Source organism: Alternaria conjuncta, assembly GCF_024043145.1.
Source record: "Alternaria conjuncta strain BMP 0040 chromosome Unknown scaffold_11, whole genome shotgun sequence".
NCBI lineage: Eukaryota > Fungi > Ascomycota > Dothideomycetes > Pleosporales > Pleosporaceae > Alternaria > Alternaria conjuncta.
In genome coordinates, this window is record NW_026250100.1 from 164,971 (window position 1) to 186,875 (window position 21,905).

Sequence of the window (21,905 nt, forward strand, 5' to 3'; positions counted from 1 at the left end):
CAACAATGGGTGGCTAGCGTTGGATTTCATAGATTTGAGCGTGTTTGATCCCTAGGTAGTCCCTCAACGGGCTTGGATTTGGTCCGTTTAATCGATTGCTCGCTAAGCATAACCACGTCCTCTCGTCATCGCTATGTTCCTCGGTCCTTTCTCCCCCTCCAACATTTCGTACAGCCTACCTACCATCACAGCTAGGCAATCTGGGCCATTGCCCATTCATCCAAACTGTCGTCGCTATGACGACCCACATCTCCATCCTCATAATCCTCATCCTCCTCAGACCAATGGGTCCAACCATCCGGGCGTTCACTGTCACTATACGCACTGCTGTTCGTATAGCACGGCATCGAATAGCCGCCCGAATCCTCGCTTCTAGTGTCACCGGCTTCTTCTGGCCCATAGATATATCTTCCAACATGTAACAGCTTCTCGAATGATGTGTAGCCCCATCTCGCTCTGTATTCCTGCAGATTTCGAGCGAAGTCCATTTGGTAGTGTTTGTTGATGCGCGTGTAGCGGAGGAGGATGTGCGATTTGTAATGTGCTTTTGGGTTGTAGCGGCCGTGGAGGTAGATGTTTGTGGCTTTTTCCTGGAGGGTTGGGGGTGTTAGTGTGGCTTTCGCGGAAAGTTGTTGGAAGGGTTGTTTGGTGGGGCGAGGAGAGTGAGGTAAAGGTGAGGAGAGTGAGGTAGAGGCGAATAGAGAGTGTGGTAGCATGCGCCTAGGAGAGCGTACAGACCTTTTCCCATTCCTCTTTGCTGAGGTGGAACAATGGCGGCGTCAGAGTCAAAGGCGAAAAGACATCAAAGTAAAAATCCGATTCACTTTCGCTGCCACTGTCTGAGCCATTGCCCCAATAGCGGTCCTCGTAGCCTTCATCCAGTTCTGGCTCAAATTTGACTTCGACATTACACCCAGCGTGTATCATGTCATACACCGGCTTTCGTATGGTTTCCAGTACATTCATGAACCTGCGTTCGTAATCCCGCCTGGAAGTAACGTCTTCCTGGGTTTCTTCATAGTAATCGTCATTGTATCCAGACATCTTGATGATGATGCAGAGCTTCAGCGACGAAGGCTCTCTCTTTCTCATAAAAAGAGCAAAGCCGGCTCCAAGCTTCTGGTACAGATCATTTAGGTTTCTTTTCTCCTGTGCTATACTTTTCTCCATGGCTGCGTTCTCAATGAGTCGGCCGTGACCGTCTGCTCCTGCCTTAGTCAAAAGACAGTCGCTGATCTTGTCATTGTTGATGCGAACATGTAGTGTTCGGATGTGCATGTAGGGTTTAACGCCCAGGTGGAAGACGTCTTGATTGAGGGTTTCCCTTAGAGTTTGGAATTTGGCGATGATGTGCTGTTCGGAGTAGTAGTACTCTACTGCCTCGCGTGCGACTTCCACGCCAACGTAATGTTGGCTGTATATGCGCTGTATCGATAGCACCTCGGCATGTTTGCGTTGTGGGAAGTCGGGCACGCGGTGCAATATGCGCTCTTTGATGGCGTATTCGTAAATAATATCCCGTAGTTCGCGCGGCAACTTGGCATACATTTCGGTGGCTAGGCGATGGCAAGCCTGTCGCTCGACTTGGGCTTTGGTCTGCCGCTTTTTGTAGTGTTTCTTTCTGCACAGACGTGAATATTCCGGAAGGCGGCGACGACGATGCAGGGGTCAGAATACCTATGTGGTTTCGTGGCCCCGTCGCCCCGACGTGCACCATCGAGACGATTGCCCTTCGGAGGCATCGCTGCGCTATCTTTTGCTTTTTGCTACTTGAGAACAGGTCCGTTAGCTCTTGTCGATAGATCTCAAGATGAACGGGACCTCGGGAGCGAGCGGTGTGTGCCACGTGCTCTATGGTCCGTGCGTTGACGCTTCAAACATTTCATCGGACAGACGCAGGCCAACATTGCTAATCATCTACATGATCTTAGGTACCTAGGCACGCGTTTGAGGGCTATGGGCAGACGGTTAAGTAACGTGCTTTTGTCTTCTTGTTCTTCATAACTAAAAGCCCCATCGCTCCATGTCGTCATAAGTGGCTTCGTAGTCTCTTTGTGGACCTGAGTCGTCGCTAGAGTAGTGTGTGTTGCAGTATGATTTAGGAAGTGGTTCATCGTCCTCATATTCCTCAACCTCTTCGACATCGTCATCCCACTCGCTCCCAGCATACGTGCTCGGCCCCGACGAAAACCCATCCTCGTTTTCGTCATCATCCAGCTCCCGACGCCGCCCGATGTTTACCAGCTTCCTAAATGAAGTGTACCCCCACGACTTTCTGGAGCTAGGAAGGTCTTTGGCAAATTCGTTACTGTATCCGCCCCCGTCCCATAACTTTTGTATATACCTCTGGCCGTAAGTGAACGGAAGATCTTGAGCACCCCGACGTTGAGCTAACTTTCTGGCTTTCTTCTAGTCCAGAAAATTAGTGCGGTGCTTTTCGATTGTCTTTTGTGTAATGATCTTGAGAGAAGGTTCGGTACATACCTTCTTCCAAGCCTTCTTACTCAGGTGAAAAAGTCCGGGTATAGGCTTCTGGAGAGGACCATCCTGCCCGTTACATATGGCTTCCTTCCCCTCGTCCCATGTGATTATTACCCGCGCGCCAGCGTGTATCAAATCATATACAGGTATTTCGATGAATAAAAGAAGGTTCAGAAAGCCACGCTCGCAGTTTAGTATTTCCATGCGCGATTGCACATCCGGTGAATCCACGTACGGATAATCTCCCAACTTCAACATGAGGTGAACGGTCAAGCTAGAAAGAGGTGTATCAGGATGACGTTTCATCAAAAGTGAGAAGCCCGATTCGAGCTTCTTGGAAAGATCCTTGAAATTTCTCTGTTCTTGCATGAGCAGCTCTTCCCGTTCCGTGTCAGCGTCGTCGTCATAACCATAGTCAACTTCGTACAATATCGGAACAGTAAGCGCCTCAATATCGAAGGTGATATGCACCATTTTCACCCACTGGTATGGAAAGACGCTTTCGTGGAGTTTGTTGTCCATGAGTGCTGGAACGAGTTGATCCACGTCACGACTCACGAGATGCGTCTGTCTGTTGAAAATAATCGCCGCTTCCCACGCAACTTTGTCACCCACGTACGCAGGGCTATGTATACGCAGGAGTGGCTGGACGTAGGCATTTTTACCGGCTTTAGGGGCTCCTAAATCGACTTGATTACGGCGTGCCTCTTCGAGAAGGATTTGGTATACCTTGCACCGTAGAATCCAGGGAAGCTTGGCGCGAAAAGCTGTCGCTAGACGAAGGCAAGCTTGCTTGTCACGTTTGACTTCTGCAAGCCAAGCTTTCTTGGGAATCCTCCTGCGATAGCGTGAACTTCAAGGTGACTTCGTTTGCATGTAGTCGTTAATACCTTGGGGGTTTAGCGGCCTTTTTTCTCCGCGGTGCACGACTGGGTTGATCGACCTTGGGAGGCATCGCTGCTACGTTATTCAAGATAAAGAATGATCATCCACACACCCTACAGACTACTTTGACGTTAGATTTCCTACTTTGCCTGTTTGCATCTTGTTGTAGGCTACAAACCTTTATCAGTTTTTCCTTGTATAAGGTGCTGCGATTAGAGGCGCGTGTTTTTGCTTTTCTTTGTTGCTGACAGCAAGGGCGGCAAACCTTTCACGCTGGGCGTTCGTGATGAACGGGAGCAAGCGGTGTGCGGTGGTGGTCTGTGCAGAGACAGGGTGGAAACGCGTTGACGCGTCAAACGATGATTGGAGGGAGAAGCCAACGTTGCTAGATACGTCACGCTATTCGGTGCCATCAATGCTTCGCTCTTCATCCTCGAAGGTACAAGCAGCTATTGACAAGCCCAACAACTTCGGCATACAGCTCGTCTGGGTAGTTTGGAAGTTTTTGCATCGCGTCGACCCAGCTGAAGTTCAACAGTGCTCGGGTCATGGACCGATATTCCTCCCAGTGGGATCCCGAGTGGGAGGCAGAGTACCCAGAGGAACATTCAGAGCTAGATTCACAGCTGGAGGCGGAGTACTCAGAAGACCTTTCAGAGTTTTCCTCAGGTTGGGATTCGGAGCTGGAGTTCTCAGAAGAACGTTCCGAGGGAGACCCAGATGGGTTAAACCCATTACACAAGCGATGGAAATGGCGTCCAGTGCGCATGCTCCACAAGCGATTGAACCTCAAAGAGCCCTCTAAGTACAGCCACCTGTATACGAAATGGCGCTCACCCCAATTGACACCGTCACAGGGAACAACAAATCTTCAGAGCGAAGCGCGATCGCGAGCAAGTCCGTCAGATTGCGTCCAAACTATACGCTAAAGTGCCCCGAGAGGTACGAGATGAAGTATACCGGTACATTGTTGCTGACTGCGAGACACTGTATTTTGGATCCGGTCTGGGTGGTCTTAGTACGGCATCTGATGAAGAATTTGTCACATCAGACTACAAGGTATTTTGCCCATCTTACGTGGGCTACGAGGTTGCACGCGAAGCGGCGGAATGCTACTATGCTACCAACGTTTTCGAGGTGGGTACTCAAGCCATCTCGCCAGATTGGGCTTCAAAACGTCCGGGCTTACCGCAGTTGATGCCGCTACTGGCAGAGGACTGTTTCAACCTGGGTGTACTGCCGTACAAGTTTATCCGGCAGATATACATCAGGATCGTAGTCACTGATATCTGCCCGAGAATGCCAATTGGATCCGAGGAACTCTTGTGGAGAGAACTATCGAATCTCGGTAATTTACACAGTGACCTAGAGTCTGCGCTTTCGCTCGTGGAACATAAAGCTAAGCTTGACGTTCGAGTTCAGATCTCGCCCGACGAACCTCGATGGTATGGGGAAGCAAGAACGGAGTGGAAAGACTCTGGGCTGGACGAGATGGAGATTTCGCAGCGTATCGGGTTCCTGAATGTGGAGCGTAGCGTTCTTAACGTGTTGGAGGCAATGAGAAAACCTCTTTACGATCTGAAATACGCTGGCTCTTCTATCACAATTATGTGCCAGACGATGTCGAGTGAGGATGATCGGAAGATGCAAGGACTATTTTACCTCACCGAAGAGGATTGGCAAAAGGTCAGTCTGCACATATCTCATGTGAGACCATGCTAACCATGACGAAAGGAGAAGGAAGAGCATACACTGCAATCGGGATACTATCGACCTTACCGAAACTTCATCGAACAAAGCATGCTAGCAGACGGTCCGCTCAGTTACAAAGAAGAATTTGCCAACAATCTACCTCAATTTAGGCGCAGGTGGGGCTATAAAGACTTCCAGAAATTCATGTCTCCTCCAGAAGACGATGGTTACTACGACGATGCGTATGAAGAAAGAGAAAGCGAGGACGAAGACGGAGACAGCGAGGACGAAGATGGAGACAGCGACGATGAATATGGAGGAAAGCAACCCAAACATGGAGCTAATTATCCGCCCCTGGAGATGTATCCTAGGGAGATGATGGAGCGCATACAAATGATGAAGCGCTTAGGGGGACCATCATGGGGTGTGCTACCCGAAGAGAGAGCGTAAATACGGGGTTGAGAGTATAGAAGAAGAAATTGTCAAATACAGTCTTGTCAGGTTCGCGGCATTGCGCTCGTTCGTGCCAGTCAAGTCGGATTAGCTCTTCTCTACCAGGACGTCAGTTCTTAGTACGTGTCGTTCTGCATACGGAGGAAAAACCTTTGTAGCGGCGAATAGCAGTCTTCAGGTAGCCACGATTCCCAGTATCGGCGTTCTTCAACGTCGTTGTGATACGATTAATTCTTATCGTGACTACTGTCGTCAGACGGTTCTGAGAGCCGATCAGACAATTCAAGGTACTTGTCAGACATCTCCGCTTGGCACCTGTATCTGTTCGAAGTAATCTTGCATGCGATTGAACAAGTGCTGAGTTGATGAGACGCGATATCTTCCGATGAGAGAGAAAGGTGCACCAGTCTTAGCACAAGTCAAGGGTGATACAAAAATGTCCGTGCATCAGTGCACGGGCGACTTCGGAATCTTTCCGCATGACGCGAGTTGGACCGCCAATGTGGGCGCAGACCAGCCGCATCACTCCTACAAAATGTGTACCCTCGGCCTGACCTTCTCGCCAACATCAAAACCAGCCTCTAGATTCGAGTTTTCAAAATATCAACAAACAGATCTATGGCCTGTGGCCAGTGTTCCACCGAAATCACTCGTCAAGAGACCGATGTGTTCTTTCCTTCCAGTCCATTTTCAAAGCCAGTCTGATCCATTGCATGGGAGCGATATGATCATGCGCCATATCAACTACCCCATATGAAAATCCAAAAACAACGCATGGCATGATTGCGTCTCGCCCAATGCGCTATTGCACGTGAGCCTGTGAACCAGCTATAAAATCCGCTCTTCGTTGCGACTTCCCTCATCAACAAACTTTCTCAAAAACATTACCTAAAACAGGATTACCTCGCTATATGGGAAGCCTCCGTCTTCGCGTGCTCTCTTAAAAGTTATGCGACTACAACTGATGAGTCTTCGTGTCTTCCCGCTTCTCAAAAACGTACCCAAGATGAACATGAGAAGAAGTAGCTGGCCTTCTGCGCTCTTCACACGAGCACTAGCATCCAAACTTCCTAGACCATCTGACCCCAGGGCTTGTATATAAGGTTCTCTCAGTGCTGGCTGCCTTTCTCTCTCATATCCAACATCGCACTTTGCGACACCAAAGAAATCTCTAAAAACATTCGATGGGGACTGGTTCTCTACGAAACTACTTGCTGCAGGCATCGTAGTCTGCTCTCCTTTATGCCTCTTCAAAAAGAGGAGACATGATCCCTATGGAAGTTGCCCCATTCTCGTCGACACAGTTCTCAAAGGTTGCATCCCAAAGCTCATGACCACCGCCAGCTCCGACTTGTCGTCATCTTAGTCGTTCGATGTATGACTACCTCTTCTTTGCGATGTCTTCCTTTTCCGAAAACCTCTCGCTTATTCCTCTACTTTCCAAAGATAACGGATACCTAGTTCATGGAGAAGTTTGCCTGTTCTTTCAAAATCGCTACACTACACGTTCATGTCTTCTCCTTTGCGCTCCACTGTAAAAATGACCAGAGATATGTTCATGACGGAAGATATCTCACAAAAGCTTACGCCGGTCTTCAAACTCGTAGACAGTAGCAGCATGTGTGGTGGTCGCGGCGGAACGTGCCCGTCTTCATCTTTGCGCGCGCCCGTCTTAAGATTAAGAGACTGGACAATCATGAAAGAGGCCTCCTGCCTGACACCCAACATTTAACTTTTCACTCCCAATGCTATGTGCAGACTTGTGGTGGCAGCAGTCATCTTTCTGTCTCAAAACGGTACAACGAACGGTGACATGTGTTCGCCTCTTCTCTGCGCTGTCAAAAGCATGAATGGCTTAAGGAATGAAAGCGCGGTCGCGCGACGGGAAAACAACCTGCGCATACGGAAATACCTAAAAACAGAGAACATGTGAGTAGCGTCTTCTCGGCTCGTCTACAAAACGCATCTTCTGGCTGTTGTATCTCTCTTCCTTCTTCATCCAACATTTCTACCCATCTTTCCAAAAACGAAACAGGTATACGTTTATGGGGCTGTGTGCCTGCGCCTTGCTCTCTTCTTCATCCAATATTCATCCGTCTTTCTCAAAAGCTAAAGACGAGACGTGCATGGAGCAGTGGATCTGCATCTCAAAATCTACTACCAAGGCACCGATGTGTCCGCCTCTCATCCCTCTCGTTCTCAAATTTTTTACAAGCCTTCCAATGGCGGTGTCTTTCTCCCGCGAACAGATTATCTAAACATCAGAAAACCAGGCTTGACGAAGCAATGTGCGCGCGCCGCCTGTGCGTCGTCCATCTATAAAAGCTTCGTCTGCGACGGCTCCTCTCTTCTTCTCTACATCCACACTTCTATCTTATTTTCCAAAAGTACCTTGTTTTCGAATCATGGTGTTTGTGCCTCTTCTTCCAAAATCTTTACCCTGGCGTGTGATGAGAGCAGGACTCCGCCTCTTCTTTCAAAAGTTACACATCGGGAACGAATGGAGACTGCGCCTCCTCTTCTCAAAACCTCATCCAAAAGCCTTTATGAGTGTTCTTCTGATCTTCAAAAACGCTCCACAACCTGGCCATGACCAGCATTTCTCGTCCAGAAACAGCATGAGCGCACGAAAATAAAGTTGTGCAAGAGATAATGAGCACGAACGACGCGTGGTACGACTATAAAACCTTCGCCTGCGGTCGGAGTACTCTTCCTTCAACACTGTGCCTTCCTCTTTCTCCGAAAATGTGGATGGACTGATGTATGAAGACTGCCTCTCTTTTCCAAAATACACCAAGATCCCGCCATGTTCTGTCCTTCCCGTCCAGCCACCGCGACGAGCTTGTCTCTACCAGAAATGATGGGGGACATGTACTATGTGGACGCCGCTCCCTCCGCCTCAGCATATAAAAGCCTTCTGCGGTTGCTGGACTACTATTCCTACATCCTCCGCCTTCCTCCTCTTTCTCCAAAATATGATTTCGAAGATACATGGAGACCGCGCCTCTCTTCCAAAAACGAGGGTCACCAAATCCATGTGTTCCGGCCTTCTCCGCGAGCCATACCAACGCTATCAAAACATAACCAAAAACTCCGCAATCTACCAAAACAACCCTGCATCTATCTCATGTGTGAGTGCCCTCGTCCTCGCTCACTATAAAATCCCCTTTCGACACACCCTCTTCCTTCTTCTTCATCCACCACTTTCCTCCTCTCTATCCAAAAACAGGAACCCGCTCGAATTTGGAGACGGCGGCTCCTCCCCAGAAAACGCATTAGCTCGCAGCGATGTGTCCGGTCTCCGCCTCCCTTCCTCCTTCCTCGAAACACAAAAGAGCCCGCAGAGCTTGACATGCGAGTTGCGATTTCCAAAAAGAGAATCGGATGGAATCATGAGGTCGAAAAAGACGATTACAGGCTGTAAATGGTTGTCTGTGTGGGTGCTGTGGTGCGATATCGAAGAGATGAAGATTTGGGTGAATGAACAATGGAATCAGGAAAAGAGAGAGCTGATGAGATATAAAAGCTCTACCGACAGCATCATGGTGTTCTTCCTTCCTTGATTCTCTTATACACCAAAACAGCAGGAGCTACTAAAAATAAAGAGCTGGTTCATGATGTGTCGAAAAAAGGAAGATAAGGAGAACCATGTCTGGACTTCGGTGCTGGCGATCCTCATAGTCTGTCGTGCGCGTTGGAAAGGCCTGGAAAGTCGTGAGCGCTGCGGAGTGCGAAAGTGATGGTGATGATAATCACCACCACTGAACTCCAGCACCTGAAAGCGCGAAGGTTACCTCGCTGATCCGTAGGAGTGTATTTCATAGGGTATACCGAACTACCATCCCATCTTTATCAACAATCGCAACCGCCGTGAACATCCATCATCCATCATGAACCAAAACGCCATATCGCTATGCAAACCACCATTACACCCCTCTTCCACCCACCCCCCTTCATCAACCATCCTCCGCAACATAGCCAGTTCATCAAAGCCGTCCAACCCCCATCCTAACCCCCCAATCCCCCCGATTAAACCTCCTCAAATCACCCCCCGCCCTCTTAAACCTCTTCATCTCCCACCTTTCCTTCTTCTCAAACTCTTCTGTCGCGTGTCTCTTGCGCACATCCGCTTTACTCATCCCACCCACACTTCTACCACCACTCTCACCACTCTTCCCAACCGAACCAGCCACACCACCTTCGTGTAAGACCATAGCATCTTCCCAACTAAACGAAAACTCTCTGAAGAGAGGGTGAGTTTGGTTGTTGGGCTGTATAGCAGCGAAAGGGGTTTGAGTTGAGAATTTGAGGAGATCGGGCGTCTCGGTGTCGGGTTGTGTTGCTGCTACCGTCCCACCCATCGCAGAAGGATCAGGGTGTTGATTCCGTTTCGAAGTCACAGTCGTAAACGGATCCTTATCCTCTCCCTCCCCATCCCCTTTCTCTTTCTCGTTCGGAGTAGAAACAGGCGGAGTATGCGCACCCGGCACAGCGAAGATGCGTTTCGGCGGTGGTGAATCGAGTTGCATTCCATCGCCCAAGCCCTTAATCCCAAAGATATTACCCTGTCTCCTTGACTCAGGCACCTTACTCCTCCTCACCCCACCCCTCTGCCCCGTCACGGCATCGTCCTCAGTCCCACTCTCCGCATCTTGAGTTACACCTCTCCCCCTCCTATTCTCCTCATCCTCACTCTTCATGCGCGTGAGTTTAGGTCCTGACGGCGTAACTTTAACCCGCTCTGTCTCCTTCCCTTTCGAGTGTTGTTTCGCGATGGGTTGGTCTGGTTCTGTGGTTTTGTCTTCGCCTCGCATCTGCGCCTCCCTAACGCTCCCCTCAATCTCCCTCGGCACACTCGCATGGATATCCGTCATAAGCCTCGCGCGCCTACAATACCCCTCCCAGTCCTCCGTCGCCAGTTTGCCTGCTGCTTCGTTCAGCGCACTCGCCGGATTCGGCTGAATCAACAAACAAGATATCGTTACCAGGACATCCCTCAACTTGAGACTACTACTCCAGTCCCGCTTCAGCGTCTCGACACACACACTACCCGTCGCCTCATCAATATTCGGATGCCATAACCGCGTGCGGAACTGCGCTGTGGGCGGTGCGGTGGGGTACGTGGGTGGGATGTCGAGGTGTAAGCGCCATACGCCGCCTGCATACGGTGTGCCGACAGGACCGGCGAGCAGGACGTCGAGCGTCGTTAGGTCTGACGAGTCGTCGGAGCCTGGTGGGAAGAGATAGTTTGGGGGAAGGCCGGCGGTGTGGAGGGAGCCGTGGTCTGCGGCGAGGCGGCGGAGGGATTTGGAGTTCTGCGTGTTTGGGTTAGTTGGGGGGACAAGCTGCGTAAGAGAGCGGGTGCTACCATGGCTGCGGGGGTTGTTTAGGATTGTTTTGTAGGTGGCGAGGTAGTTGGGATGAGGACGAGAAGATTATTGCACCATGGTGAGAGGCGTGAGGATCTGAAGGGGCGGTTGATGGCTGCTGTCTTTCCAGCGGCTGCAACGCACCTACCTGGAGGTTCGCGCCGTCCCGCATCTGCACGCGTTTTAGCGCGTCATTGCATCTCACTCTCACCTGATCACTTCGTTCATCAATCACAGTACAAACACCGCCAAATCACGACTGCAACTGCAATCAACATAGCCATCATTCGCTCAAGATCTGGATTCTCATAATAACGTCTAGCCACTCCACGATCCAATTCAGACCCAGCCAGATAGCAAATCTACATAACCCCCCCATCCATTTCTCAATCCCGCAAAACCCGCCAAAGAACGCCGCGCTATAACAACCAAGCCCTACAAGATATCCATATCATCCACCGGATCCACAAAAGGAAACTGGCCACTCTCAATCGCCGCGATCCTGTCCAATTCAGCCTGATACTCCTTCCTCAGGATATCCAGGGTGATGATCTGCCGTCTAAGTAGCTTCTTTCCCTGGCCGATGCCCCATTGCGGCGGACCTCCGGTTGCTTCTATGCGCTGCTCGGCTAGGATGTAGGCGTCTTCTTTGCTGACTGAGGAGAGGGTGTTGATGATCATGAGGTAGCACTGTGTTAGGGACTCGTCGGCTGGGTCGTGGATCTTGGTTGATGTTGTCTTGAGGCGCTGGAGGCGCTCGTGGAGGATCGATGCGGCGCCACGGAAGTTGTTGCGCGAGATGCGGAAGGAGTAGAGGATCTGGTGGTAGGGTGGTCCAGATGCGATGTTGAGTGTCTTCTGGCAGAGGGACGTGAGGATGGTGTCCACCGAATCTGTTAGTCCGACGAATGGGAACTTGAGAAGCTCGGTAGTCTGCGATTGGGCTACCATGGATGTGATGAGTGTTTGCAGGTCGGAGAGTTTCCTGGAAAATAGTCAGTATACGAAGTTGTGTGGAAGCTGTTCTTCGACTTACAAGGCCGTGTCCCGATGCCTGATCAGCGCACCGTATGCATCCTGGAATCTGGATGTTTGTATCGAAGCGGTGAACAGCCGTTGAAGCAGATCCGTCTTCAGTTCCACATCTTCCTGACCCATCAGAGACCGCAGCCCCAGCTTCGCAAAGTCGGCAACGTAGGAGTACGCTTTGGCCTTCTCGAACAGACCAATGACATGACTGTAATAGTGGGCCAGGCCTTCGGAGAACGAGTTTCGCTCCACTTCGGATATGAGGTTTGCTTTGTCTTCTTCCGCCACGTCGAACATGGGACCGAGAGCTACAGAAATTAGTATCTTCGTGGCAAAATCGCATGTCCAAGACTTACCCAGATAGTATGCAGGCTTCTGGAAGCACACAGAAGCAAGCTCTTTGTTGCCTAGTGCAAGGTACAGTCGTCCCTTCAGATACGACGCCCAGTGGCCTTCCGTGAGGAACTTGGAAAAATCCTTAGCAAGTTCGTACTCTTGCTGATACAAGAGTATCCCCATCATATCCTCTACAGCGTTTTCAAAGTCATGTTCTTCGAAGATGAATGACAGCCAGCCGCGACTCCAATGGGTAAGTAGACCCGCTTTCGGGTCTTTTGGTAGTGGCACCTCAAAGGCACGACTACCGTAGATTCCCTCGAGGACCGTCTGGGTGATGGGTAACTTCATACCAGTCTTGTAGGTCTCGCTCAACATGCGGTTGAGATTGTCAGATGCAAGGCCGGTTCCAGTCTGGTGAGACCACACTGTACGGGCCAGCCAAGAAACGACCATGCAGTCCTTATACCGCAGTAGAAGCTCGGCAAACACCTCAGACGCATCCCACTCGTCATGTGTCTCTCCCTCTAGCTCGATGAACATAAACAGCAACAGGACAAGCAGATCAAGCAAAGCATTGTGGTCGTTCTCCAGAGTCTCCTTGGAAACGCATGACAACGCATTCAGCCCGTATCGTGCGATTTGCTTTCTCGACTGAGGCCTGCCGTCATGCTCGTAGTCCAGTTTCCTGATGGCGCGGAGGAAAGTCTCGGTACCCAGGTCCTTGACTTCCATACCGAGCTCTTCAACAAGGGTGGTTACGTCCTCATCGGTCACATGCTGAGAAAGCTCGCTGTTGCCTTCGATCCATTCCATGCGATCTAAGATCGTGATGTTCCGGCTCTGGAGTAGGTCCATCTCCATGTGACGTTGGACCTTCTGCTGGACGAAGTATGGTAGTCGTTGGCGGAAGGAAGCTGCGGCATTCAGTAGACGTGCCACGTCGCGAGATTCCGATGTATCCAGAGTTTGCCGTAGGGGTTTGCTCAGGGTACGCGAGCCTGAGATGACCGCTGCATTCAGTGTAGTGACTTCTGACTCGCTGCAGTTCCTGATCGCAGAGATGTGGTCGCTCAACACTAGCCACGGCCTGTCAGTAGCCCGATCGTAACTGAGTGACAACGATTCTCCCCTCCGCTTGTGCAAGTCTTTCACCAAGCCGTAGTATGCCTGCCACTCCGCTGTTAGGTCTTTGCTGAAGTCTTCGCCATGACCGCGTTCAATGGCGAGGGCGACAAGCGTGGCAACCAGACGTTCTTTCAGTGACCCTTTGAGAACTCGATTTGACTGGTGTCTTATCCCCTCCAAGCCTCTCCTGTATATGCGCAACGCGGTTTCTAATGTCGCGATCGAGAATCGGCCTGGGTAGAACAGAAACTCGTACCACTCATTAGAGAGATCCTGTTCCGGTTCCAACTCCCGCTCGCTTGGGTTCGCGGGATTGACCTTCAGTGCCTCGACGGTCAGAGGACCCGAATCCACAGACACCCAATCATTCTTCCACGTTTGTGTTCGTTGTTCGGCGTAGTCGGTGAGATCGAATTTGAGGGAGTAGACTTTGCTGCTTGGACCTGATCTGGCGCGTATCCAGATCTCTGAGCCCCTCCAGGTGTTAGGCCCTGGAATGATGTGAAACTCCTCCAGCGTCCATACAGTCGTGTTCATAAGTTCGTCGATCGGCGGAATGAGCTCTGAGTCTTGCGCAGCGTCGTAGAATCCGTGTTCTTGGTCGTCTGCATCCCTCACACCCCAAAACTTGAACTGATGCTGCTTTGGCGAGTATGTAACGACGTGGTATAATGCGCCTCCTACCCCGCCTGGGATGTTCACAACAGCCATGAGCATTGACTGCGAAGGTCCAATGGAATATGAGCCATGAGACTTCTCCATGGCGAAGTCGTCGGCACCCAAGAGGTCGATGTGCGCGCCTGGCTTGCCTGACGCAATGTTCCACGCTCTGATCGAGTGGTCCAGGCATACTGAGAGGATGTGTTTGCTGTCTGGTGATATCGCGACGGCAGCCGCGGCTGATACAGCAAAGTCCGCGTTCTCGAAGCGAACGGTGGGCTGCGCTTTCCACGACAGGAGACCGCGCACCGACCAATTGCTCTGCTGGTACCGCGATCCGTCCCAGGTGTTGTTGGCCTTGTCCCAGATCAAGCGACAGATGGCCCCGTCGTCGAGTGTGACTAGCAGTTCGTCTGCGCTCGCGGCGGCCAATCGGTAGGGTATGCGCCCGCTGAAGAGCGCCGGCTCGAACCTCTTGCACCACGTCTCCGAGTCCTGCTCCGAGGCTGCGGGGTTGGCGAAGAAGTCGCGATGCAGGGTGATCGTGTAGAGCTCGTTGCCCGTGGTGATTGCAAAGACGGTCAATGCATCGCGGTCGGCGGGCTCAGCGAAAGCGACGCAGAAGGGTCGGATCGGAGCGGGGAATTGGAAGAGGAGCGTCAAGTTTGCTTCGAACTTGTCGGTGTAGTCGTGATCGAAGTCGGTCGCCTGGATCTCGAGCATCTTCCTGTTGTCCAGCACCCGCCAGAGGAAGCTGCGCGGGTAGGCATGGTGCTGCCGAAAGTACATGGACCCATCTGTAGCTAGATGGCGCCTTGTGAAGTCTTCCTCGTCCTTATCCGCATAGGATTCTGTGATTACACTGCGCTTTACGCTGGACCGTGTGCTGAAGGGAGAATGCGACGGGATCGAGAATGCGATGGTCGAGCCAGGGTAGGCGGGCTCAACGTTCAATCGCGCCTCTTTGTAGAGACACGTGCCTCCATGTTGGACCATGGTGCTCGCATGCGAAGGGGGTTCGGCTGTCGTTGCGGGGGCTGAGAGGTTATGGCGCGCGTTTGGGGTCGAGTTGCGGCGGTCGCGCGGAGGTGAAGCTCACAAAAACAATCGTTGCGCGACGATGGATGCGCGAAGCTGGCTGGTGCACGGACGCTTTGTCCATCACCGCAGCCTACCCTGAACGCAGCCCACTTATCTCACTCCCCACCTAGTATGGCCATTCAATCCCAAGATAGGCCAGACAGTACTGATGGACAAAATGCGCATTCATTCAGGTAATGTATTAGGATATCATACGGCTGCATAAACGTAAATCGTGTAAAACCAAAAGCTCTAGATCGCCACAGCTCCATGACGCTTCGCACCTCATCTCCCTCATCACCTGTTGTTCCTCTCCTCCAGGTCCTTCTCCTTGGGGTCGCCAATACCGTCTTCGTTAATGGCAAACAAGCAATCGCTCTCGGGCAGGCATGGACTGTCGTAGATCTTGCACACACGCGTCTCTCCCCTGCCCTTTCTCAGACTGAGACGAGTCGTACTTGCGTGTGCAATGATGTTACCTCCGATAGGCTTCTTGGGGTCGGGATTGAACATGGCACTTGGTCCACCGTCCACTTGCGCGACGACTTGATTCGTGATTACAACGGCGATACCAAACTCGTCCGCAAGCCGTTGCAGCGTACGCATAAACTTGGCCAAATGCGTTTGTCTGGCAGAGAGCTCTCCACGTCCAGCGAAATCTGTACGGTACAGTGCGGTGGCGGAATCGACAACGAGCAGCGAGAACCGTGTTTCCGTCATCATCTGTGCGGCCTGGTTGAGCAGCTCCAACTGATGATCCGAGTTGTATGCGCGCGCATAAGCAACATTATCCAGAACTTCTTCGCCTGAGAGTCCGAATCGATTCGCGACGGCCAGACATCGGACTGGACGGAAGGTACCCTCAGTGTCGATGTACAAGCATTTGCCCTCACCACCTCCCATGTCAAACGGCAGCTGGCAGGTAACGGCTAGGGTATGACAGATCTGACTCTTTCCCGTTCGGAACTCTCCGAATATCTCCGTTATGGAGCCTGTTTCGATACCTCCTGCCAGAAGTGTGTCCAGTTGTTTTGAGCCGGTCGTAATGGAGATCAATTCGCTGCGGCGGGAGTGCATCTCGGTCGCCGTGGTGAAGCCCATAGGGACGAGTTTGGATGCTATTAATGTAAGCGACAGGCGATGGACTAGTATTAATGCTACGTACCCTCTGCAAGTAACTTTGAAGCCTTTTGTTCCGAGATGCCCTTTATTTGTTCCAGTGCTCGCCGTGGTCTGTCTAGCGTTAGTGGCGGGGCCAAGTACTGTCAAATGGCCTACGTACGTATACGCAATCGACTCTACGGTGTTGAAGCCGCCCTCGACAATCAATTTGATGTCGCGTGCAGTCAATCCATTGACTCCCTGAAGGCTCGTCAGTGTCTGTCACACGCCCAAAGACCAGAAAGCCTACCTCAAGCGCAGATACGGGAGTGGGGGCTCCGGGGCCACCCATGGTGCTGTCCTCGAATTGCTCTTCTTCGGCGCTCATCTTGACGGATTAAAGACGGAAAGGTTTGTGGAAGGTGGTTGTATGGGATTTGTGAGCGTGGTGTGCAGAAGGGAAGGACGAGTGGCGAGCGGGATTCTAGATCAGACGCGTCGAGTAAGCGCCAAACGCGAAATCACATGACAAATCGCCACGCAACCCTGGATCAGGCTCCCACGCTCATTCCCGACCTTACTCCGCAACACCATACACACTTCAAGCATTAGACACCCCAAGATTGTGTATTGTCATATTGATTTGTTCATTTCTTTAACAGGTTCGTGGTATCATTGTACGTAAAGCCATCAGTCTTCTCAAAAGACCTACTCGTCATCGCCAAAGAAGACCTTGACCGGCAGCCAAGAGTCACCGCAGACCTTGAAGCGCTCAGGCAGCGCGTTGATCTCCTTCATCTCCTCGTCGGTCAGCTCCCAGCCATCAAGCTGGAAGTTACCCATGATGCGGGACGCTGTGACAGACTTGGGGATGACGCTGGAGCCGCGCTGGAGACCCCACATGAGCAGGACTTGCTGGACGGACTTGCCCTTGTTGTCGGCGAGCTTCTTGAGCTTCTCGTTCTTGTACAGGGGAGAGTCGGTTGAGCCGAGGCAGGAGTAGGCGGTGGCGTGGATGCCCTTCTCCTTGAGGTAGTCGAGGAGCTTGGGTCTGGTGTCACTGTTAATTGACGTGCACATGGATAAGCTGTTGGTAATTTGACTTACGAGGGGTTGTTGGGGTGGAGTTCGATCTGGTTGACAGCGGGTGTGATCTTGGTGCGCGAGTCGGCGAACAGCTTCTCGAGGTTCTGGATGGCGAAGTTGGAGACACCAATGTTCTTCACGCGGCCAGACTCGGGGAGCTTCTGCATCTCAGCCCATGTGTCCTTGAAGTCCCAGTCGGGGTAGTGCTTCTTGAGGTCATCGGGGTCGGTCGATGAGGGCCAGTGCTGGGAGGTTCGTAAGCATTTCGTCTTATGAGAAATTGAACTTTCACAAACATACCATGAGGTAAAGGTCAACGTAGTCAAGACCGAGGTCCTTCAGAGAGGTGTTGATGCCCTCTTCGACGCGCTTGTGCCATGGGTTGTCAAGCTTGGTAGTAACCCAGATCTGCTCACGGGGAACACCAGAGTCCTTGATACCCTGGCCAACCTCCTTCTCGTTGCCATAGGCAAGCGCGGTGTCGATGTGGCGGTATCCTCCCTCGAGAGCGGCCTTGACGGCCTCACGAACCTCACCAGGCTTTGATTGCCATGTGCCGAGACCGACAGCGGGGATCTTTGCGCCAGTGTTGAGCGTGAAGTGCTCCTTGGTCCAGTTCTTGGGTGCCATTCTTGCTAGAGTACGAATCATAAATTGAAAGGTAAAGTTTGGGATGTGGGAGGATGGGAAAGTGGCAGGAAGCGCAAACTTTTGAATGGTGAGCTGAGCGAGGGGCACAGCCGACGCGTTGTGTACCCCTCCTACGTCAGGGCCAACATTCACCCATTGCATCGCTATCTCCACCGAGCAACTTTAAGCACCGGCATAAAACCTCCACGTATCACGTCGCGATTTGCCCGCGGGTGAGGTTAAACTGGTGGGGTGTGGAGAACGATCCACCTGTCGCTAGTGCCTATGAGGAAGCCGGAACAGTTTCTACTTCTTTGCCTTTCTGCCGTTCAACTCCTGCATCCACTGCACCGCCCTCAGCATCCTGCGCTAGCCGTATAAGTGTGGACCGCAATGTCTTCAGGATTCGTCAGTGGCGGCAAAGCGGGTGAAGAAGTCGAGCGCGATGACGAATGGAAAAAGGCCCAGCAAGAGATTGAGGATGCCCGGCGCGCCAAAGCCGACTTAGCGAAGCAACAGGATGGAAAAAGTCTTTTCGAAGTTTTGCAAGCCAACAAAGACAAGAAACAGGCCGAGTTTGAGGAAAAGGCGCGTTACAAGCTGCATGTTGCTCTAGACGATGAGGAAGCCGATTACCTGGATTCCGTCTTGGAAAAGAAGCGCCAAGAGGAGCTCAATGTGAAGAAGGAGACTTTCGAACAACTGGATCTATTCCGCAGGCAAAGGGAAGAAGCCGAGAGGAGGGCGAAAGGTCTTGAAGAAGAGAGTTCAGAGGCGCCCAAAGATGAGGATGCTCCGCAATGGGCAGCAGTTGGGCGGAAGAGGAAGAAGGGAGCTGAAGGTGGTCTGTTGAAGGGTGTGAAGCTGAGGAAGTCGAGTTCCGTACCAGAAGAGAAGAAATCTGTGGACGAAGGAAAAGCGACCGCGCAGCCTGAGAGCGTCAAGACAAACGTGTCATGCACCGCAACGAGTGCCAAGGGCTCGAAGAGTCCTGCGACAACGTCCGTAAACACAACCAAGCCACCAGCAGCGCAATCGACATCCAAACCCGGAAACACACTTTCGCTCGGCCTGGGATATGCCTCATCAGACGACGAGGATTGAGTCGTCTCAGCACCCGACAGCCACATTTCAAGGGCAGCGCATACAGCTTAAACTGGCGTACTCGTCGATATGGCACTTGCAACGCCGGCCCGATATGATAGTAGTTGCGCTTGCGCAGGTACACATACATGCTATCTGGCAAGCTTGTACCTAGCCGATGCCGACATAGCCAACAAGCCGCCTTGACCATATTGGTACCAGGGAGCTACGTACTGGGGATATTCACTTCGACACACGTATGAGGACGGCTCTTCTGCGCGTAGACGAGAAGGTCGCAGGACGCGACTTGCTGATGATGTCATTGGCTGGCGCTCGGCGGCGCTTACCTGTTTGTAGCGCCGTACAACGACCGCATTTTCCATCAAAAGTAACTATCAAACAACATACCATCTTTCTCGAGTTGACTCTCACCTCAAGACTACTCCCATCCGCATTGCACAAAGAATGATCTCGTGATAAGCTGACACTAACCGCCTGCCCTTTCCCAGTGACGCGTCCTGAACGCGCAACGTAGCAACAAAATGGCCCATCAACCCGCCGACAACGAGACCTCTCCTCTCATCGTCGTCACCAGACCCACTGGCCACTCTGAAGAAACTGAAAATGCAAACGACAGTACCATGGACACGCGACTCATTCTCAAGATCGCAGCAGCAATGTACTCCTTCGTCACACTTGGCCTCTTCAACTCCTCCATCGGCGCCGTCCTGCCACTCCTCTCACGCCACTACAACCTCACAGACCTGCAAGTCTCATCCATATTCCTCGTCAGCCCCATCGGCTACGTCATTGCAGCACAATGCAGCGATACCGTCCATTACCGCTTCGGGCAAAGGGGAATTGCAGTAGCTGGTCCGCTACTGCAGATCTTGGCTACGGCGACTGCGGCGACCCATCCTAGTTTCGGTCTTTTGCTACTTGCGTTTACGTTCCAAGGACTGGGTACGGGTCTACTGGATGGAAGTTGGTGTGCGTGGGCTGGGAGTATGGAGAAGGCGAATACGGTTTCTGGCCTGTTGCATGGGAGTTACAGCGTTGGTGGGGCGCTGGGACCGTTTGTTGTTACGGTTCTGACTACTAGGGGGTATATGTGGTGGACTTGGTATTCTATATTGGTAAGTCGGTGAAGATTAGACGTGAGGTTTTATGCTGATGAGTATAGGCTGGAGCATGCGCTCTCTCATTACTGGTCTTGGTCATTGCTTTCCGTAACGAGACTGCATCGGTCTATCGCGAAAGCAACCAGTCTAAGTCTCAGGACCCTAAAGTCGACGTCAAGGCTGTGTTCAAGTATCGAGCGACTTGGTTCTGTGCAGCGTACTTCCTCACCTACGTTGGCATTGAGACGGCAATATCGGGTTGGATCGTTTCGTTCATGCTGCGCAGCCGCCACTCTACCGCTTATGTCGCTGGTCTCTCTTCCTCGGGGTACTGGATTGGCATGGCAGTTGGACGACTGACTCTGGGTTTCGCTACGGATAAGATGGGAGTGCGTCGCGCGACTGGTCTTTACTTCCTCATCGCTATCGGTATCGACGTACTCTTCGCTGCTCTATCATCTGCGGCCGCATCTGTGGCTTTGATGACGACGTTGGGTTTTATTATGGGTCCCATGTTCCCGTCTGGCGTTGTTGTACTTACACGATTGCTACCAGCCGAGCTACATGTTGCAGCTGTGTCTTTTGTGGCCTCTCTTGGGCAGGTCGGAGCTGCACTCTCGCCTTTTGCTATCGGCGCTGTTATTGATGGCTTGGGTATTGGTGTTTTCAGGTTCGCGATACTTGCTGAGACGGTGGTGGCTTTGCTGGTTTGGTTCGCTTTTGCAAGACTGCGTCCGGTTTTGCAAAACGTATCTACGATGCGCCACGAGGACTGAGAGAGCGATTGCAAGCTCTTATAAAATTGCAAAGCTACTACTGCATTCGATCTCAATATGATTGCAAGCTGCTGTCTTTGACAACGTTGAAGAATTACGTCTCGAGCGTAGATCGAGGTCATAGTCCGGCGAGCTCGGGGTCCCATCTGATGGGGCGGTCGCAAGATGCGGTGGACTGCGTTTGGGGTAGCCCAGTCGTGACTTCCTCAGCCCAAGAAGCGAGCAGTCCACTTGGAAAACGCACTATCACGGAAGGAAGGATGGGAGAATTTGACAGATACACTAAACCCGATTTCCACGAAACTGTACCATCGTCGCACTCGCAAAATTCCTGTTCTTTTCTGTAACTAACTTTCGCTCTTTTAGACGTTAACAACTTTAACAGAAAGTAGAAGAAGCGTCTCTAATTACTATAAAGGCATGCTAAAAACCTGCTATATCTTACTTTAGAACACTAGTAGAGTCTCTAAGTATTTTTCTAGTAGTTATATTAATAATTACTTATTTAGTATATATTACTAGTTTTTAAGCATTTATTATAGTTTTTTTATAGGTATTATATATTTATAAGCTTAGTAGTAGTATACTTAGTATTTCTAGTATAGTACTTAGCTTTTTAGTAAGTTACTAAGAGATGCCTATATCTACCTAGGTATAGGATTTTCGCGGTGCTGTCTTAGATTGTCGACTCAGCATATGTTGTCACTACACTATCATGCGCTTGGGCATTGGCGACATGCTGACAGAGTCCCCGGTACGAGTAAAAAAAGGGTGCTTTCTCACCGCAGCGTCCTGAGCTGTTGTGGTCGATGCACTTTTTGTGGCTCTAACAGCGCACTCAGTAAGAACAACAGACAATCGCGTCTAGAAGGCCTCAAGGCGGATCTGTACCTTTTGATGAACAGGTCAAAAATAGGGCAGCTGCAGTAAGTACAGTCGCAGCCAAGATCAAGGTAGTACACAATAGGAATTCTGGGACGACTAACAGCAATGTA

At 51.4% G+C, this 21,905-nt stretch overlaps 8 protein-coding genes across 8 annotated transcripts; 3 read left to right on the top strand and 5 right to left on the bottom strand.

Annotated features, from left to right (window-relative positions):
* Nucleotides 1-191: 191 nt before the first annotated feature.
* On the bottom strand, nucleotides 192-1,548 carry J4E85_007613 (uncharacterized protein; the record flags this gene model as incomplete). The annotated part of the gene is made up of 2 exons (XM_051471845.1): nucleotides 192-590; nucleotides 739-1,548. 2 exons carry the CDS (start codon nucleotides 1,546-1,548, stop codon nucleotides 192-194), a joined length of 1,209 nt encoding a protein of 402 aa, XP_051324042.1.
* Nucleotides 1,549-3,914: 2,366 nt separating this feature from the next.
* Nucleotides 3,915-5,508, top strand: J4E85_007614 (uncharacterized protein; the record flags this gene model as incomplete). Its single annotated transcript, XM_051471846.1, has 3 exons — nucleotides 3,915-4,171; nucleotides 4,224-5,052; nucleotides 5,101-5,508. The coding sequence occupies 3 exons, from the start codon at nucleotides 3,915-3,917 to the stop codon at nucleotides 5,506-5,508; spliced, it is 1,494 nt and encodes a 497-aa protein (XP_051324043.1).
* A 3,989-nt stretch (nucleotides 5,509-9,497) lies between these two features.
* J4E85_007615 (uncharacterized protein) lies at nucleotides 9,498-10,882 on the bottom strand (the record flags this gene model as incomplete). Its single annotated transcript, XM_051471847.1, has 2 exons — nucleotides 9,498-10,826; nucleotides 10,880-10,882. 2 exons carry the CDS (start codon nucleotides 10,880-10,882, stop codon nucleotides 9,498-9,500), a joined length of 1,332 nt encoding a protein of 443 aa, XP_051324044.1.
* A 433-nt stretch (nucleotides 10,883-11,315) lies between these two features.
* Nucleotides 11,316-15,029, bottom strand: J4E85_007616 (uncharacterized protein; the record flags this gene model as incomplete). Its single annotated transcript, XM_051471848.1, has 3 exons — nucleotides 11,316-11,865; nucleotides 11,917-12,217; nucleotides 12,266-15,029. The coding sequence occupies 3 exons, from the start codon at nucleotides 15,027-15,029 to the stop codon at nucleotides 11,316-11,318; spliced, it is 3,615 nt and encodes a 1,204-aa protein (XP_051324045.1).
* Nucleotides 15,030-15,410: 381 nt separating this feature from the next.
* RHP51 (RecA recombinase Rhp51) lies at nucleotides 15,411-16,602 on the bottom strand (the record flags this gene model as incomplete). The annotated part of the gene is made up of 4 exons (XM_051471849.1): nucleotides 15,411-16,231; nucleotides 16,279-16,346; nucleotides 16,396-16,475; nucleotides 16,525-16,602. 4 exons carry the CDS (start codon nucleotides 16,600-16,602, stop codon nucleotides 15,411-15,413), a joined length of 1,047 nt encoding a protein of 348 aa, XP_051324046.1.
* A 320-nt stretch (nucleotides 16,603-16,922) lies between these two features.
* J4E85_007618 (uncharacterized protein) lies at nucleotides 16,923-17,930 on the bottom strand (the record flags this gene model as incomplete). The annotated part of the gene is made up of 3 exons (XM_051471850.1): nucleotides 16,923-17,265; nucleotides 17,322-17,545; nucleotides 17,601-17,930. The coding sequence occupies 3 exons, from the start codon at nucleotides 17,928-17,930 to the stop codon at nucleotides 16,923-16,925; spliced, it is 897 nt and encodes a 298-aa protein (XP_051324047.1).
* Nucleotides 17,931-18,323: 393 nt separating this feature from the next.
* On the top strand, nucleotides 18,324-19,034 carry J4E85_007619 (uncharacterized protein; the record flags this gene model as incomplete). Its single annotated transcript, XM_051471851.1, has 1 exon — nucleotides 18,324-19,034. One exon carries the CDS (start codon nucleotides 18,324-18,326, stop codon nucleotides 19,032-19,034), a length of 711 nt encoding a protein of 236 aa, XP_051324048.1.
* A 521-nt stretch (nucleotides 19,035-19,555) lies between these two features.
* J4E85_007620 (uncharacterized protein) lies at nucleotides 19,556-20,910 on the top strand (the record flags this gene model as incomplete). Its single annotated transcript, XM_051471852.1, has 2 exons — nucleotides 19,556-20,149; nucleotides 20,197-20,910. 2 exons carry the CDS (start codon nucleotides 19,556-19,558, stop codon nucleotides 20,908-20,910), a joined length of 1,308 nt encoding a protein of 435 aa, XP_051324049.1.
* Between the last annotated feature and the right edge of the window lie 995 nt (nucleotides 20,911-21,905).